The sequence below is a fragment of the Calonectris borealis genome, chromosome 2, assembly GCF_964195595.1.
Source record: "Calonectris borealis chromosome 2, bCalBor7.hap1.2, whole genome shotgun sequence".
Lineage (NCBI taxonomy): Eukaryota > Metazoa > Chordata > Aves > Procellariiformes > Procellariidae > Calonectris > Calonectris borealis.
The window spans coordinates 122,615,827-122,634,987 of NC_134313.1; the positions used below are offsets into that span (position 1 = coordinate 122,615,827).

Genomic DNA, 19,161 nt, shown 5'->3' on the forward strand with positions numbered 1-19,161 from the left:
CCACAGTTTCCTTTCTGTGTTCAGACTCAATTCATCTAGACTGTCTGTAGGAGGAAGGAGAGGTTTCTACAAGAGCAGGCATAGCACTTTTGCAGCAGCTAAGCTGGCCACTACCCCCAGGCTGAGGAGCTGCAGTGGTGGCACGGGATAAGAAAACCCTCTGGGACTAATGTCAGAGGCTGAGCTAGTGTGCACGGGTGGTCCCCCGGTGCCATTGAATATGTCTGGTTGTAGGAGCTGCAGACATGGCCATGCTGTTTGCCTCACAGTAAGATTTGTTTTGGTCACGGCATTTGCCACAGCCTTTCCATTTAACATGGAGCTTTGGTGGAGCATCACTTTCCTGACCTTCGGGCTCTGAGTAGTTTGGGGTAGTGGAAGTCTGCGTTACTCTGATGTGCTGGTCACTTTTAGGCTGACAGTGTCTTCAGCTATACGAAGACACTGTTGCATGGTTTTTTCCCCCACTGAAGCAACTATCCTGACAGAAGATAAAATAGCAGAAACCGTAACTTCAGAGTGTAAATACCAGAATCTTTGCGGTGGCAATGGCAGCAGGCATAGCTAAAGGGGAAGCGTGAACGGCGTGGTGCACAGTCTTGTGGTGTGAGACTCCCCAGCACCCGCCGGCTGCCTGGGGCCACTGCGGCTGCTGCAGGCTGACCCTGACAACCACCATCAAAATGTAAGAAGACAACCCAGAAGGCTCCTCCTACAGCCACATTTTCCCTGTGTTTTTTAACCTGAGTGGTGACTGAGATGCCTGTGCACCGGCAGGTGGTGATGCCACATGGCTCTTCTCTCCTGCAGCTCACAGTCCTGGCTGGGCACACAGAGCATGGCGCTTGGCTCTTGCATGGCTCTTGCACCCAAACCCAAACTGGCCATAGGATGGAGCACCAGAGATACCAACAGTCAGTTGTCTCTGTTTTGCTATAAGGTATTTCTTTCTCACAGGAAAGCCCACAAGAGTATGGAGAGACATTGCTAGCACTGGTGTTAGTGGCCGGCTAAAACTCAACTGGAGGGATGCCGCAAGGCAGCAGCCAGGGCTGCTGGAGAAGGGAGCTCTAGGGTGGATTTCGGATGGGTTCTTAGCAAACAGATCTGAGACCTCCCTGCCCTCTGGCTCCCACCCAGCACCTCGGGAGCATTCCCGAGGCCCTGGGAGGGACTGCCCGGTGCCTGCTATGAGAGCCCCCGCGTCAGGCATCCCCTTCACACACTTAACCAAGGATCATTTTACACCAGCTGGCTTGCTCTCCTCCCTGCTCCACAGCACCAGCTAGCAAACTCCCTTCAGCCCAAGGGACAACCTGTAAATACTGCTCTCATATGCCTGTGATTTCTGTAATGTGAGACAACCCTCCTTTTCCCTCGCCATTTCCTCGCTGGGTTGTCTTTGCATAGCAAAGGTAACCCTTCCATGACTTTGCTTTACCAGGCTGAGCCCAGCTCTCTCGCGCTGCTCCTCCTGCCACCTTGCAACCTCTCTGCCACCTTGCAATCTCTCTGCACCTCTTTCCGCTCGAGTTCAGCACTTCTGAGTGCAGGTGACCTTTAACTTTTGTGTACATTTTTTGTCACCTCTTGCTGGTTTACCACATTTTCTGCTTTGTTATCCTCCTCAGATGAACTTCAAAGGGCTGTTTGTTGGCTCAGTAGAAAATCCCTGTTTACCTGCGTGGCCCTTGTGTAACTCAGGACGTGGTGAACGCTACTCACAGACTGAAAAAGTGTCAGGAGGGATAACAGGTCATTACAGCTTGGCTCACAGATGATGGTGGAGAAAATGCGTACCTCCCATCCTCCTCCTGCTAGATATCCTCCTCTGAGCTTTCAAGGGAAGTTTAGCATACCTACAGCTTTCAGCACCCCACAACTGTGAACATGCCAGTGATTATTTCTCTCTACTGCCCTCCAGCCCAGCTGTGCTCTGTCTGCCCATGCTCCGTCTGCCCATGCTCCCCCCGAATTACCTGTAGGAGAGCAAGTAGGGCTCAGCATGGGGGGAAAAATAAATTCTGCCTCTGGTTCTTCCCTGTCCCCCAACCCAAGCATCTCCCCTTAGTTTTCATCATCATAATTATCGCCCTTTCAGCCAACAGTTCCCAAGTCCACTTCTGTGCTGTGGGCCTCCCCTACCATCCACCTTCATACCTGCCGGTCAGGGACAGCACCTTTCCAAAGCCATATTTGTCATCTCCTAAACCTGTCTCCGCTCCCTTCCTTTCACTGCCTTCAACAAATCACACCCTCCATTGCTTTTAATGAATTTTCTTCCTCTGTTGAGAAACACTGGGGACGGCTGTGTGTCGAGAACACCCACCACCCCAGAAGCGGTGCAGGCACATAAACCTTTCTGAAAGCCAGGCAGAGCCAGGGACTCGAACGTGTATATCACTTCTCAAAACACAGTTAAGCTGCTCTTGGAAATGTTACATCAGACTCTGTAATTCTGCTGTTTCCCTCCAAAACACTGGCACAACCCCAATTTTTCCTCCCTCTCCTTATTTCCAAGCTGTTACCCATATGCCCAGCGCAGTCCTCTCTGGTCTGCCCGAAGCACAGCAGCCAGCCATCCTCCAACCACGGCTGTCGCCAGGCTTGCTCACTTCTATCTTATATTTTTTTCACTTGAATTCAAGCTCTTTTCCTTGCCTTTGAGGTCCTCTGCATCTTCTTGCTTGCTCCAGCTTTCTCTAACACATGCAGCGTTTCCTCTGACGTTTCCCTGCTGCACTCTTCCAGCTTCATGCCTCGCTTTGCCTGGCCGTGCAGAATTGCGGCTGGTGAAAATACACGGCTGGAAGATTTCCCAATTAAAAAATATACATTTTAAATGAACTGAAATCTTTTCGCAAAATCATGATACATGCAACAGAAAATAACTCAAGGAAAAAAAAAAGCTTTTTTTAAATTTTTGAATATGTATAAATGTTTTAAAATCATTTAATATTTAATATATTTTTAATGGAGGCTTTCATTCTTTTATTGGTTTCGTGTCAAACTATTTTTAAATTTTTTTATATGTGTTAATAACTTATCAGCCAAACTAATGCAAAAAGCATCCAATGGAAAAGGAGGCATCTTTAATTGACTGATGTTTTGGTCATAAGAAGAAATAATGAAAGCTGACCTTATTCATTTCTAAAGAAAAATGTAAATAGAATGGAATTACATTATGTTGTACTGTATGTCTGCAACAGCAGGACATAATATTGACATATTGTTAATCATATAGTTAATATATAGAGAATAGAATAAAACAAAGTTTTATTACAACAATGTTCAAAAGTTAATTCTGAAGAAAAAAAAAAGAAGAGGAGCTGGTCTCTCTTATGCAGTAAGACCAACGGGGTACTTGGAGGCAGGGTGATGCCGTGGTCATCAGTAGCATTTTGAATACCTCAAGGCACAGGTCTTTTCTTTCTGACTGTGCTACTGACTGGTGCCAGATCCTTCATTAGGTTACTTCTTTTTTTCCCCAGCCCATTTTCTCACTTTTTTTTGGTCTGCCTGCAGTATTTAGCTCTTCTCTTCTTTGGGACTGTCTTTCACTATTCGTTTATGCAACAGCCAGCAAGCTGGAAAGCTACTTTGGATTGGAGCTGCTAACTGCTACCAAAGAACAGGTTAATAACTTTAATAACAGTCATGCTTTGGATCTGCCACATACTTGTTTGGGGCTCTTGGGCAAATGTCTTACGTCCTCTGTGCTCCTATAAATCAGGAAAACAGCGCTTGTTGAGATTAATGGATGAAAAGCATATCATTTCACTGACTTGTAAAGCACCACAGTTTACAGTATTGCACAAAACAAAAATAATTTGAAGTTATTGAATAAAATAAAAAATTTCAAGCCTGTCCTTGTTTTGATATTTTGTCCTTCACTGTGTATCCTAAATGCACTAAAATATACATCAAAAAACTCCAAGGTAGTAAAGAAACTCCGAAATATCTCCACTTGAATAAAAGCTGCTTAAAAAATGATTGCAAAGAGGTATCAGTCGCTGTGAGTTCTTATTTTGCTCAGAAAGTTAACACATTACTAATGGGGAGGGACATAACCAGACTGGAGTATACAGTTTATATTAGCTGAAGGAAACAAAAACCTAAAATAATGCGACTCAGAAATTATATATCAGCTTCTGTAAAAAGTTGCAAATTTATTAGGGTGTGTTCTGTGATGGAGACATCTAAACTTTAAAATTTTTTGCTTAAATCAGGGGTGGCTGTGAAGAAAGGGGGTTTAGCAAACACATTACAAGAACACCTCTTCATGTGCTACCTTTACTGTCTTCAAAAAGAGCTGTATTTGATTTTTGTTTTGCAGAATGTGTTTGTAAGTCCTCTCGCCTCTTTTCCTGTTTACCACAGTTACAAAACCTTCTATTTGCCTCAAAACCTATTCTGTAACTGGCAGCTGCCCATTCAACACCCGCATATCACCAAATCTCAGCCATCTCCACAAGCGATGGAGTAAACCTCCTGGAAGCTCCCGAGCCCGAGAGAGGACAAGGACACGGTAGAAGGAGAAGGCGACCCCGGCCAGCTGAGAGAGTAGAGGCTTCTTATTGTCAAAGGTAAAGTCCATCCACATTTAATGTGCTACTCGTAAAAGTAATGGGCTAGCTTTGGCAACCAGGGGAAAGGGACCTGCAGCAGTTATCTCTCTCTTGATACCCTCCGGAAAACTGCTTTTTCAGTTTGACTCTTTTGCCAACTGATGTGGAAAGGGGAGAAAATGGAAAATTCTGTGCCCTGGTTGGAAGCTGTCACAGGCATTAACGGTGTAAAGGCGGTCTGAAAGTCTGAAGTGGAGCATCGCCAGTCTCTCTTCAGTCCAGGAAAAACACTTTTGAATTTTGCCAAAATCAGATGCATCATATCTGTAAATCTATATCTATGTATCTGTGTCTATCTATGTATTTATATACCTATATATCTATAACACAGCATTCATTAATTTTTGAAAATTTTTTACTTTTCGTTGTTGAATCTATGGACTGCTTTTAAGAGGTCCCTGGCAGGCTGTCATGGTTTAACCCCAGCCAGCAACATAGCCCCATGCTAGCTACTATGAAGAAAATTAACTCTGCCCCAGCCAAAACCAGCACAAAGGCAATTAAAAGCAAGCCATTTTTGCAATGCTTACAGTCACGGTGTGTTGGGGTCACACATCAAGAGTATTAGCGGGAAATGTTTTCTACCCATATCTGTTGCTGCATGAACAGCCATTATCTAGTGACTCAACATCTCGATATTTAGGGGTTTATGCATGAAAACAAAGTTGAAATTAATAACACAGATGTCCTACCTACAGCTGAAAACTAAACATAGGAAAGAATTATACTATTGACGTAGATTGCAGCACTGCTTTTGTCAAAGCACTCGTTATTTCTGAACAAGGAACTCCGTAGGGTTGAGTGTTGTATTTGTAACAGGTTTCTCTGCATTGCATGTGCCAACTTACCTTGGTAGAAACAGTCCTGGTGCCCCAAGGAAAGCTGAGGCAGGTCACTGAGGCATGAGCAGCATCCATTCCTGGAGCAGAGGACGAACACTGACTCCAGCACCTCTCTGTGCTGTGCCCAGCTGGGCAAGAAGGGGTGAATTCTGATTCCTTCCTCGTCAATACGAAAATTTTCACCATTCTCTCTCTTTTCGTATACCCAAGCAGCAATTTTTAACTCAGGAGAGCATGTCCTCTACTTTTAATGAATTAATCACTGTCATTCATATTATTGCTACAGCTTAATAGCAAAGATTATTACAAATGATTCTTCCCTCCTGGAAACTCTGTGTCTTTGAAGCTCTTTCAAGATGTGATCAACCTGTATGCACGCATAACACAGGTTCGGTGCACAATAAATATGCAAATGTCTTAGCAGTGACAAGGCAAATTCCTTTGAAATAGTGTCTTTTGAAAGAACCATTACTTCTTAAAATGTGAATACTTAACTCTGCAAACCAGATCCCCTTTTATAGGGGTCATGAGGTGACCTCGGAAAAAAAAAAGGTAGCTAAAGCACTGATTCACTTTTGGGGAGCAGGTCAGGTATTTTAAAGCTGTCTTCATTGCAATTCTTCAGAAATGACAGAGAGGAAACACCCCTCCCAGATTGTTTTGGTTTTCTCTAAACTAGAAAACTGAAGCTGGGCAGAACAGGCAGGAGCGATGAACTGCTGTGTTTTAGCAATAGGCACAGCCAAGCTGCTCACCAGCTAACCTGGAGGTCAGTGGCAGCCTCGCTGCAGCAGCCCAGAGCTCGGCATTCACGCACTACACGCTGTGTAGCCCTGCGAACTCCTTGCTGCTGCAGACGTTTTTTGTATGCGAACCTGCACCCACCCATGGAAAACTAGCTTACATATCTCTGCACTCCATGTCAGTATCTAGCCCTGATCAGCTCAGCTAAAAATGTGGTTACGCTGCTGGGTGATGGCTTCTTCAGTTGAGACACTTTTATAAGGATCTTTATACTACAGGCAAAAAGCTTCCCCACCCCAGGGAGCACAAGAAAATCCAGATTCGTAGACCAGAATGCAGGTTTTGTACCATTTTGCACCATTACAACTATTCAGAGCATGAATTTTTCCCTGTCACTATAATGATGAGGGGCTAACTCACTGGCACTGAGGCAGTTTCGGGGAAACTGAGAGGATCCCAGTGCTCACACTTATGCATGTATAGGAACAATTGGCAGGCTGCAGGTGCAGCCTTTTGGGTGGTACAGCTGCTCTTGTCCAGCCAGTAGAGACCAAGACTGTATTTTGCAGTCCCTCTCTGCCTGGAGGCTGACCCACGGGCTCAATGCGGCAGGGAGAGAGGCAGAAGCCACCCTGGGAGTCCTGTGCCAGGACAGCCAGCCATTTATCCCTTGCTCTTTCCTGCACAGGTATCTGAGATGAATCCCACAAGCCAGTTCCCTGGCACAACAGAATATGACTATGGATATGATGAAAACACTGCTCCGTGCAATGAAGGAAACAGCAGGTTCAAATCCCTCTTTCTGCCGATCCTTTACTGCCTTGTGTTTGTCTTCTGCCTTCTGGGAAACTCCTTGGTCCTTTGGGTTCTCCTGACCAGGAAAAGGCTGACGACGATGACTGATATCTGCCTGCTGAACCTCGCAGCCTCCGATCTCCTCTTCGTTGTGCCTCTCCCTTTCCAAGCCCACTATGCTTCAGACCAGTGGGTTTTTGGCAACACTATGTGCAAGATAATGGCTGGCATTTATTACACAGGTTTTTATAGCAGTATTTTCTTTATAACCCTCATGAGCGTAGACAGGTATATAGCAATTGTCCATGCTGTCTATGCCATGAGGATACGGACAGCCTCTTGTGGCATAATTATCAGCTTAATCCTGTGGCTGCTGGCTGGCTTGGCTTCTGTACCCAACATCATGTTCAACCAGCAGCTGGAAATCGAGCAGTCTGTGCAGTGTGTCTCCACATACCCCCCAGGCAACAATACCTGGAAGGTCGCTTCTCAGTTCGCAGCCAATATCTTAGGCCTTTTGATTCCCCTTAGCATCCTCATTTGCTGCTACGCCCAGATACTGAAAAACCTGCAAAAATGCAAAAACCGGAACAAGATCAAGGCAATCAAGATGATTTTCATCATCGTCATTGTTTTCTTCCTCTTCTGGACTCCCTTCAACATCGCACTGTTCCTAGACTCCCTGCAGAGCCTGCACATCATCAATGACTGCGCGGCAAGCTACCAGATAGCCCTGGCCCTGCAGCTGACGGAAACCATCTCCTTCATCCACTGCTGCCTGAACCCCGTGATCTACGCTTTTGCCGGAGTGACGTTCAAGGCCCATCTTAAAGGACTACTCCAGTCCTGTGTCCGTGTCCTCTCCAGCCCTGTCGGAGGTGCAAGGGCTGGTCAGTCGTTTTCAGCGCCCACCCAGCTCTCCGGCTGCTCTGACAGCGCAGGGGTCCTGTGAGCCCACCTGAGCTGCCTTCTTCTGGTGCGAGAAGTTGGGCTAAGCTCTGACATGGGCCTGGAGGTTGTACCATGTGTGCAGCATCCTCTTGGGAGGACTAATATACCTGTGCCTCCTTTTGGGATATGTTGTGAACTACGGCACAATAAGTGGCAACGTTAGTTTCCTAAGAGCACCAGTGCGTTTGTGAGATGGTGACCCTACAGAATGCCACAGAATGATTTTTAATTAAGTTTTAGAGCTCTTTTAATACATTTCAGCAAGCAGGGTGCTTCCTCTAGTACTTATTTTCTCCTCTGATGAAAGCATTTCTTCTGCCTCACCCCCAAATATGCTCTGGCTTGTGGAAGCTGTTCCATACCAGAATCCCTACATCCCTGGGACAGGCGTGAGGCGCTCCTCCGGGAGGCAAGGAAGGGGACAGGCATGGGATTACTTCACATTGCAAAGAGGGAACCACCTCAGCCACTGTCACCGTTCCCCCTTTGCTTCAGCTCCCAGATAAAGAGGCCCCCCCAGCTCAGGGTCTCCTTGCTTTGCTGTGGGACGCTCCCAGGGGCATGGCCGGGGGGTCCCTCCAGCTGCTGCCACCCAAAGCAGCCTTTGGTGGTGATGCCTTCAAAAATAGCAGAGCAACGCCTCCGGGTGCCCCCTATACTGGCCCATATGCTTGAATACGTCGTCATCAAAGCAGCCTGGTAGTCTGCATCGCCACTGGAGGTGGGGGCCCTCCAACTCTGTGCCCCCAGTGCTCGCTCCTAAATGTAAACACCACAAAATGGCATGTAGCACATAGGCTCCATCTCTTTTTCCATACATCATTATTTTCTGCCATTTTAGAAATGTTTTCTTTGAATAAACACATTAACTGCATCTTTTTATGTCTTGGCTCCTGAAAGTCTTTCTAATGACTCGCAAGCCTTGATTAGGATAAGGAAAGGATGTTTTTACTGTTTTTTGATTTTTGAGCCGATATCACATAAAATACATCTGATGGAATTGAGAGGCACCCTGGAGCTCTTCAGCAAAATAAGTCTTGCCTCCACTTTCCTGCTGAGAAAGATTTGTTCTCAAAATCCCAATAAAAATTCACAGTGAAAAAATAACATTTATGTTGAGGTAATATTCCTGTAAATAAAATTTTAGAAGTTAAACAAGAGAGTTTGTTTACTGAAACCAGGAAAAACACTGCCTGGGTATTGTCAAAGATTGTATTTTCTAGGGTAATAAAAAATATTATATGTTTTCTTAGTTCTACCTTTCCTTCGAAAATATAATTGCATTTTTTTGTTTCCTAAAAATTTCAAATACATTTCTAACGTCAGTGCCAAAATATTCTTGCCATTAGCTACACAGTATAGAAAACACCTCTTTCATTTATGATAGTAATTAACATTTCTAGGTTTTATTCCTCAATGGATAAGAAATGATCTGCAGCTCAATTATCATATTGTTTTACTTCTCAAGAAGACTTCTAGGTATTTAGAAACAAAGCCCTCTGTTCATGTGTTTCTGTGGGGGGTTTGTACTGTGCAGGCACTTTAATGATTGAAAAGAAACATGGGACAATGTCTCAGGTGAGATATCTTCCCCCTGTGGCCAGAATTTTGGAGTTTGGATAAAAGTATTTCTGTTTAAAATGTTCAGTGACATTTACCATCATCTTACCTGTCGATGTTTCAGATGAAAATGGAAGGGAGAAGAAACAGAAGTTATATATATATTCTTTTTTAATTGGTATTTTGAGAAGAAAAGGAAGATGGACATGTTTTCTGGCCAGCTCTCACACACTGACACTTTCCCAATGAGCTGCATCACTGCAGCTTAGACAGCACAAAACTTGGCAGTCAGGAGCCAAGTTACCTGGCTGCAGGGAAAAGATGCAACCAACATTGATCAAAGAGGGGGCCCTGGTCCGATGCCGACTGCATGGGACTTACAGCACCAAGGAGCTGCCTTCAAAGATATAACGTATCTGTGGAGAGTCCCCTGCACTTTTTTAGGCCTCTAGATTTCAGGGAATGATCATTTCATACCCGGCAGCTTTTTTGGCAGCTTTTTTTCTGATTTCTTTTTTTCTGATTGAAATTGGGCATGTGTGAAACAGCAAACAATTTGCCCTGATCACTTTGTTTTGTCAACAGCTGTGTAAAAAAGACCAAAACCAAGCAAAGACTGCTTTTAGGTAAAGATAGTATTCAAGGACCCTTTCGTTTTAAAACACAGATTTGGATCAGATCTGCAATCTTGTAAATCAGAAGAAATAATAAGGAATAAGGGATAAGGTCCCAAAATTCTTATTTTTCAATAATTGTTTATTTGCCTTGCTGAATTTCAAATTTCAAAAAGACAAGTTGGTCAAAAGCACTGTAATTTTTCAAAGATCATGCCCCTTTTCAGGTTGCTATGTCATTCAAAGTAATACGCACCAGGTATGCCCCAGACACGCACAATTCTTTCCAACGCCATAATGAAATTCTGGAAGTGTGAACCTAAAATGTCCTAAAGAGGCTCTTGCATCATTAATACAGCAATTTTTTCAGCAGTAGATTAGGATTCTCTCTGGGACACAAGACAAGGGCCAAACTCTTTGGTTTCTGTTGGTTTTTTGTCCAGCTCCCACTGAAATCATGCTCTGTGTGTATGTGTGTAATAGCAGAATTCAGCCCAAATGATATGTGAAGCCTTTACTAAAGAAGTAAAAAAGTAGGTTTTGCTGGACTCACTGCAGAGTTTCTTCCTCCTCCTCCACTGCTGTGTTTGAAAGACTGGTATTTCAGAATCCAGAAGGGTAGATCCAAAACCTCCATCCTCTCCTCAAGCACAGTCAATCTTTCACAGATCAAGATTGTGAATTCTTAGGATGCTTTTCCCTTCAGAAGGCTCTTTCTCTGTCTAGTGTGGCTGCAAAAAGGAGTAATACAAGTAGCTATTTTGCCCCTTTTATTGTATGAACTACCAGAATAAAGATACAAACATACCCAGCATCACCCCAAGTACTCATACACAGCAGAGCTCTCAGAAGCATTGTGCCTCTTCTCTAAACATGAAATTTTATTTTTAATGTTGTAAATCCACAGGATTTTATGCTACTCTTATATGCGATGGAAAGAATCTACGGACACACTAAGCAATGTTCAAAAATTTTTGCACTTCTATGCACTGAAACAGTTCTGGATAACAGCACTACACTAGTAGGATACCACTAAGGAGCTAGTACTGCCATTTTTTCTGTTATACATTTTTTTTAGGTAGAAACTTGTAAATGACAATCTGCTTTCTTCTGCAGATGTAATATTCTTCCTGGAATAAAGCAGGTAGCAGATGCACTATTTCCTCAGTTTCAAGGGTTCTGACACAAAGTAAAATTGGTGAAAGAATTTTGCAATCTACTCATAACTAGATCAGCTAGTTTTCATGTGCTGAGATGTTGTCAGCTGCAAATACCATTGCAAAAGCACCAAGGAACATTCAGGTTTGATGTCACCTGGATTTCCTGGTGCTGTGTGTGGTAATGTGAGTACATGTGCCAAAATATCTGGCCCAATCTTGTTCCATTAAAATAGTGTAAAGTTGATCGCTATTCTAAAGAGGATGGAATAAGGAAATTATTGCTGATCATAGAACAGATCTCCTAATCAGATGTTGCACAACTAAAGCAATTAATGTTTCTCCAAGGACCAAGCTGTAACACCTACCATTGATATCAAATTGCCAGCTAAAGTGCAAAGTACCACTTTTCATGTTTGGCAACATTTCCCTAGCCAATTCTAAAATGTATCTGAACCTGCTTGAACTTTCTAGCTATGGATTTTCATCATCTAACATGTTTTACAATCCTCCACTTTCCTGTTTCATGTTTCTCTGCCCTTTTGTAATATGATGCCTATGACACTATGACAGGAAAGTCCAACCTTATTCTAGTCCAAGACCACTTGGCAAGTGTGCAACAAAACATCCAAATGTGCATATCCTCAAAAACACCTCCCAGGCCTTTAAAATAAATGAAGTATAATAAAACTGTGCAAAGCAATGCAAAGGAGAACTGGGAGAGTTAGAAAAGCAAGAACATCATGTAAGATGTGGTTGGTGATTCCTCCTGGCTTTTCTCCAGCCTGCGATGCCAAGTTCACAGCTTTTGTAATGTTCCTCAGTCCTATTGACTTACCATGAGACAGCCTAACCTTAAGAAGATGTGAAATTGAATTTTAGCTATGTCACATTTGGCCCACTTCCCCAGGCTAGGATCATGAGAATTGATGAGGGCTCCTGGGAGATTAAAAAAGTGAACATGGAAGATCATTCTACAGGAAGAAAAATTCCTTAAAGTGAGGTTCTACCTATTCAGCAACAGTACTTGGAGGTTGTGCACACTTGCTCTCTCTCTCTTTGGCCGCATGAAGCCCCGCACTTTCCATAAGGAAAAATGGAGAGCTGCACCTGGTGTGAGAGCAGGGTAAAGTGCTGGTTTGTTCTGTGTTGGCATCTGGATTTGCCCTTTTCATCTAGCAGGTGTAGAGGTCTGTGACCTAGCTAAGGGGCTATGCCCTCCCAACAGGAACAGTGACAGAAGGTCAAGGGAAACAACCCACAGAAGTTGTAGAAAACGTCTACTTTCGTTGCCTCTTCCCCTTCTAGGGAGGAAAATAGGATGTAAATTTCTGACTAAATACTGGAGTTTCATTTATTCAACTTTTTTTTGGCTGCTCAGTTAAAACTAAACAGAAAAACACAGGTAGAACTCTCAATTAAGATGCTTAAGCAGTACGAAAAAAGTGGGAATCAACCCATAGAAACCACTCGTTGAAACGATGTTGGAAATCATGCAATATTTCAGGATGATACAGCTCTGGAAAAAAATCACGTTAACCTTCATCTTATATTACTACATTACTTAAGCTAATCTTCTCATGAGTATATGCCTCCAAAGAGCTGAAAAATTTATTCACGCTTGTACCAGGTGTTCTTTGCTGCCCATTACATGCTGAGGGCAGTGGTCTCCAGGCAAAGCCCTGTCACTGGCAGCCCCAGGCAACTTTCCAGCCCTGGGACTACACACTCTCAAGAGGTTAGGCTATTTGGCAAATGTTGTGTGAAATTCAAAAGACATTGCAGATTATTTCACAATAATAAGCTTGGCTCACAAGTCAACACACTATTAGATGGCAAAGACCTAGAATAAGTGTGCTTTAGGTGCTAGAAATAATCTTTTTTTCCAGTGCAATTTCTACAATGGACAGTTCAGGGTCATGAAGAGATAACAAAGTCACTTTCAAAATAGGAAATGTGCCAACACAATGAATAAAGTATCACATAGAGAGACTGCTTCAAAGACACAAACCTGTGAGGTTAAAAAAGCGTTCTGCTGTGCTCAGGCTAATTAGCAGCTGAGAGCTATGACAACAGGTGACATGGCTGCTGGTCCTGGACCTAGCTCAGACGCACCCGTAACTGTGCAATATAAACACATTTCTCCACTTATTACAGCCTGTGCACCAAAATGTCCCCAGGACTGGCTTTTGGAGAGTCTCTCAGGTTCTTCAACAGTTCAGGGTCATGGACGTCAGTAGTCTGTGACAGGACGGGCATGGGAGACATGAAGAAGCCTCAGAGTCTGTGGCTGGGATGGGAGATTTGTGTCAAAACCAAATAGTGCCACCGACAGCTAGGAACCCAGCACAGGGTGTCTAAAAAGAATATGGAAAAAAAAATGTCAACAGTTGTAGTATGGTAGAAGATAAAATTGTAAAGTGAAAGATCATCTCATCTCTCAAGCGGGAGGGAGAAACGTGAAGTTATGACTTGGCACTGCTCTTAATTCTAGGAGCTATTTCAGCCACTCTCCTACTCAGAAATTTCAACTCACTGTAATATATTCTTGAGCTTTCAGTTTCCTTGCCCCTTTTTCTTTCTTCTGGGGCACTTCCTTTAGCAAAGCCTTCCCACTCCTAAGGACTACCTCCTCTGTTTCTGGAGTCTCTAGCACTTTGATTTCTTTTCTGCTGTAAATATGCTAGAGGGTAAGTCTGTGCCTTTGTTCCCAAATCCTTTCCTCACAGCACACCTCTTTGCTTCTCCGTATCAACCTGACAGGTTGTTGGCTCTCAAAAGCTGGGGCTGAGCAAAGCTACCCTGTGCGGAAGGTTGGTGAGTGAAAGAGACGTTGTTGAATTCCTCTAGCCTCACTATCTCCAGCTCAAAAATATAGACATTTCCTGAAATATATTACTATATCTTCTTAGTAGTGTCTTGTAAAATATTCACTGAATACAGGGGGATGTAACAAGGGAGAGACTTCTGTAACCCTGTAAACGGAGACTGTGCTTTCCGAGTGTCTTCTGTAACCCTGTTGCCTAGTAATACGGTATTTCGCCCAGTAATACGGTATTGGTATTGCTATTGCCAGGCCACAGGCTTTGTACTGAGTGTGCAGTGCCTCAGAACTGAGGCTTGCCAGCCTGGCTTTGTCTGAACTCATCTTGGCCTGCCTGAAGCTTTATTTTTGCTTGGTTTAGCTGCAAAAGCAGTTCTAAGCAGGTGGCTGTATTTAATTTGTCCTAGTTTTGCTTATCTTTGTGTAGCACAACCACAGTTTTTATACAGATAGTAGTAAAAAGTAGTTATTCTTTCTAACATGACTCTAACATGATGCTGCAACATAGAGAAATACAGTCCTAGTATGATAGCAGAGGCTTTGAGAAGCAGGGACAGAGGATGAGGTGTAGAGGGACCCTTTCATGAGGGACCGACAGGCTGAAGCCATTGACCTTAGCACTCAGAGGAGCAGTGGAAGAGTAAAAGCATTACACTTAGAAAAGCAGTATAAACCAGGAAGTGTGAATACAACAAATTTTACTATTATTTTTATTATCATTATTGTTAAAAAGTTTCTGCTTGGAAGTATTCATGTCTTTTTTATTTTTTCCTCTTTTCTTCCTTTTTCTGAGATAATTAGATCTGGACTAATAATGATTGTTGGATTAGAGTGCTAAAAGTTCAATTATACTAACAATAAATTCTTGGATTTATGTATAAGATGTTTCCTTTTTGCCCATAACAGAATCGTGAATATTACATTTGCTCCACAGACAAGGCCAACTAGGCAGCATCGAGCACCTTGGTAGACAGGCTGGGTTGTGGCACTGCAAATTTATAAGGTTTGGGGGAAACTTTGGGGAAACCCAAAACAGGTGTGAGAGAGTGAATATGCCTCACCCTGAAAGTCTGAGATTTCACAAGTCTGTATACGATAATCAATTTAAAGCCAGGTTCTGTCACATGTTTGAGATCCACTTACTACCTTCTCCTCTTATTTAAGATAAAGATATAAAGTAGAAGAGTTGGATCAGCCAAAATCAATGATATTGCTCATTTGTGGTCACACACTATAACTACCTGTAGTCCTTACACTAGAATCTTGGCTACAGAAACACACCTCACATGGTCTTCTTTCTGATACCTTGTGTGGCTCTTGCTCTTAGTTAGAAATACGTTATAACCCAAGTACATTATCCAATGCAAACCCCAAATGCATAAATAAATTAACCCAGAAGTGAGATACAAAACTTTCTGTGGTTTACAATTTTCTGCTGAAATGACCTCATAACGCCTGACTTCAACTTTCTTTAAGAACCTGAAAATCTCAGAGGTCTGCTGAAACTCTGGTGGCCCTTAGATGACTTCCATCCCCAACTTCTCTCTCTCTCTCTCTCTGTCAGCAGCTCCTTTCCTTCTCTTGAGCTGGAGAGGATAATCAGGTGTCCTCTCTCATCCATCCCGGTGCACTCCAGTGTCAGCTGGTCAGTCTGTCTCCCCTCCTCATGGGTCGTCCTGTCCTTCTCCTCCTTCACACTGATTCTCAAGCTAGCTGATAAACTGTGTTTTCTCTTGTTGTAGCTTTCCGATACAGCTTTTCCAGGTTGTGGCTGATGTACAGAGCCTTTGGCCCTAATTTTTCTAGGCTTTTTTCTCAGGCAGAGAAAATGTTAGGCTATATCCCAGGAGAGACTCCCTGATTTCAGGGAAAAAAACACAGGCTTGTGGGGCTTAGACTTCCTGACAGTCTTTTCAATGAAATGAGTGTAGGGAGGGAAGTTGGAAGTGTCAGTGGTGAGCACTGTGTAAGTATTTAATGTTTAATGCATTTAACATATGAAAAACTAGGAGATAAGAAATGGTCCCTTGTCAGTGTGAAAAACAGTAACAGACAGTAAACTTCTCCACTATCCAAGGACAAGTGCCAATAATATGGAAAATATATTGTGACTTGAAGAAGTCTTGTAAAATGGAGCATCAGTGTATGATGTTAATTCCGTTAAGAAACATGCCAGCGATAGCTTGGTTTTGAGATTTCAGGTGAATCTAAGTGCATTTCAGGCAACGCAAATACATTTTTTTGCTAAGACTCACTTAAAGCTTTATGTAGGACTTTATCCCAGCATACTTTAGTACAACTTACGCAGAAATACCAGCTTTCCTTTGAATTCTCTTGCTCAAATGGCTTTCAAGTTGAAGTTATTTTTATCACTTTTTTGTGGCTTGCTTTCGTCTTAACACTTACACAACCTCTTCCAAGAAGAACGGCAAACTACTTTGCATGTGCTAAATATATTGGCATAAAACAACCATTGCAATGTTATCTGAGAGCTTCACAAATACAGATGGACTTGGCTTCATATCACACTGGCTAACGCTGATACTGTTTTGCACAGTGGCACAAATAGCCTATCCACAACTGTTCAACTAACAGAGCAGGTGTAAAATATCTCGCTTGTGGACAAAGTTGTAAGCTAGCTCTTCCATTCCCATTATGAGACAGCAATTAGTACTGCTTTTAAAAAAACGAGAGAGAAAGAATGCAATCGAATTTACCACACCATAGTACGGAAGATACCACAGTAATCGTCATTTGCTGGGGATGGAGAACAGCATGCACATTCTGTGGTATCACAGACTCTGTGGTGTGGTTAGTTTGCTGTGGACTGTGAGAAAGGAGGTTTTGCTGACTTACCTGAAGCCCAGTGTTTTCTTATATTTTCTCTACAGAAGTGGCCACCAAACTGGCTTCAGGCTGCTGGACTATCCATGGGGAGTTTTCTCAGAAATAAAGCAGGCTCCACCGGACAGGTGCACAGGAGTATGAGGCCAGTCTCCGAGAAGACTGAAGACTATCTGGGGCTGGTTGTGCCTTTCAGATTCAGTTTCATTGAGCAGTCCCGCAGATACCTGGGAAGCAAAATCAGGGAAGACTTACATTTCAGAGATGCCAAGTCCTGCACCACAAATACTACTGGGATCTGCAAGCTTGTCACAGGGCAGGCACAAGTTCCACCAAGGGATTTAGGCACTTAGGCCTGAATTTATCCTACCTACCCTTAAGTGTCTACTTCTAGCACCTACATTACGCACCTTCCCTTTCCACTTAAACTTAGATTTTCATAGATGGCCTCTGAGGTTGTGTTCCTCATGTTCCAGGGTCCAATGTGAAGACCAAGAACCAGCAACTACAACACATGGGAACCATGCCCCAGCATAATATTTTGCTTTGGAGAAAAACAGTTCACAAACCAGGTTCCCCAAATTACTAGATGCTTGACAGATGCTTGGCACTTCAGTTTCCTCATTGCAAAATGGAGATAATAGTATTGATTCATCTCATAAATGTGGTGAGAAGACAAATGCTGTAATATTTGTGAAGCAATCAGATATTACCCTAACAGAATTAGAGACATGATCATGAGGGAAAAGCAAAATTCTGCAGTCCAAGAAGGGACTGGGTAGAGTACATTAAATAGGGCCTGGTCCTGCAATAGTGAAGTGCAATAAAAAGAACCCCAAATAATCAGTCCTTCAGCTGGGAGGATGGCTCCTGCAAACTGAACGAAGCATCACGTTGTGTGTACTCAAGAGGTTAACATGAAGGGCAGACTGCATTGATATGTCCTTGTGTAGTTCTTCCTGTGAGCAACTCAGAATATCTTAAGAATATGTTGAACTCCCAATTTACTTACATCTCAGTTGTCACGTCTTACTTCTCCAAGACTCTGTGAAATGCCCCAAAGCTGTGAGGAAGTACTATGACACCTGAGCAGCTGACGATGCAACTTCCATATGCCATCAACAGAAACTGTGTTTTCCTTTTATGTATCTTCCTACCTCTTCTAAAACACAGTGCCCCTTTAGAACACCTGCATGGGTTTGAGGACGTAGGGGAACTGGAGGACGGCCTTTGCAACCTTACTTCTGTGACGGGATGGGGAGCACATACAGTTTTCATGGGCATGAGCAGGGTACAGTCTTCATAGTGCCCCAATAAATCTGTTCCTCCTTCTGGGTGGATCATCAGCAGGACTGGTCTTTAGAGCTAAAGCATAGGTCTCTTCCTTTTCAGCAAAGGATGTAGCCAGCGTTATCAGGCTTACCTGCTAAAAAACCACCTCAGCCCCAAAGAACAGCAAATCAAAAATATTTGGCTTGATCTTTTTCCAAAATAAAGAACGGTTTCTTGTCACCAAAAGCCCCAGAGATTTCATTCAGGTTATCTGAAACATTTGGTTGGGCTATAACTCAGTTTTATCAATGTACAGGTTAGCTGTCTAACTGAACTCATTGTCTAGGCTCTTTCTATCGCTAAAGAGAGCCCCCTCCATATGTTGATTCATTCTAGCCTAAGGTGGAGTAGCTTAAGGCAGAGGCAGTTACCCTCTGCAAATACCTACCTCCACCCTTTGACTATAGAGGGAGCCCTTACACTAGCTAGCGGATTACCAGCTAAGGTGGGAGAGACGATTCCTACAGCCTACAACATTCCGTTTGAAGGAGTCTGGAGTGAATTACCTACTAACAGACCTTGCAGAGTCCTCCTGTGTGCTCCTCCTTGTGCTCAACCGAAGTTGCCACATGCCCATTCCTGTAAGCTTGAGGAAAGCCAGCAAAATGTCTGCTGAGGGCTACTGTGAATGAGGACGCTTAAGAGGAGTCTACTGCACAGGGCTCAGTAATACATTTATTGAACTCCTTTTTCAACACAAAACATCTACTTCATCCAATTTCACCAGAAAAAGGCAGGTTGAAGCACACCAGAGGAATGGGAAAGCAACTCCATCAGTATGCACCTTCCCTCCTCATGCTGTCCTGCTTTGCCTCAAATTCTTAAACACGCTTTGACAGAGGGACTGCAGTCAGCATTCCTCCTTCCACA

The 19,161-nt window shown here is 43.4% G+C and overlaps 1 protein-coding gene and 1 long non-coding RNA gene across 5 annotated transcripts in view; one reads left to right on the forward strand and one right to left on the reverse strand.

Moving 5' to 3' along the window:
- The first annotated feature begins 4,382 nt into the window (after positions 1-4,382).
- LOC142079293 (C-C chemokine receptor type 8-like) lies at positions 4,383-7,961 on the forward strand. The gene is made up of 2 exons (XM_075143249.1): positions 4,383-4,586; positions 6,903-7,961. Exon 2 carries the CDS (start codon positions 6,912-6,914, stop codon positions 7,959-7,961), a length of 1,050 nt encoding a protein of 349 aa, XP_074999350.1. The 5' UTR covers positions 4,383-4,586; positions 6,903-6,911.
- A 2,930-nt stretch (positions 7,962-10,891) lies between these two features.
- The window catches only part of LOC142079294 (uncharacterized), a 39,715-nt gene continuing 31,445 nt past the window's right edge, over positions 10,892-19,161 (reverse strand). For all 4 annotated transcript variants that reach the window (XR_012672592.1, XR_012672593.1, XR_012672595.1 and 1 more), the window contains exons 3-4: positions 16,972-17,186; positions 10,892-13,648 (exon numbers count right to left, since the gene is read on the reverse strand). This is a non-coding gene — a long non-coding RNA (uncharacterized LOC142079294). The remainder of the gene's footprint in view (positions 13,649-16,971; positions 17,187-19,161) is intronic.

Coding starts and splice junctions, on each gene's coding strand:
- LOC142079293 (XM_075143249.1), top strand. CDS start 6,912: ATGAATCCCACAAGCCAGTTCCCTGGCACAACAGAATATGACTATGGA.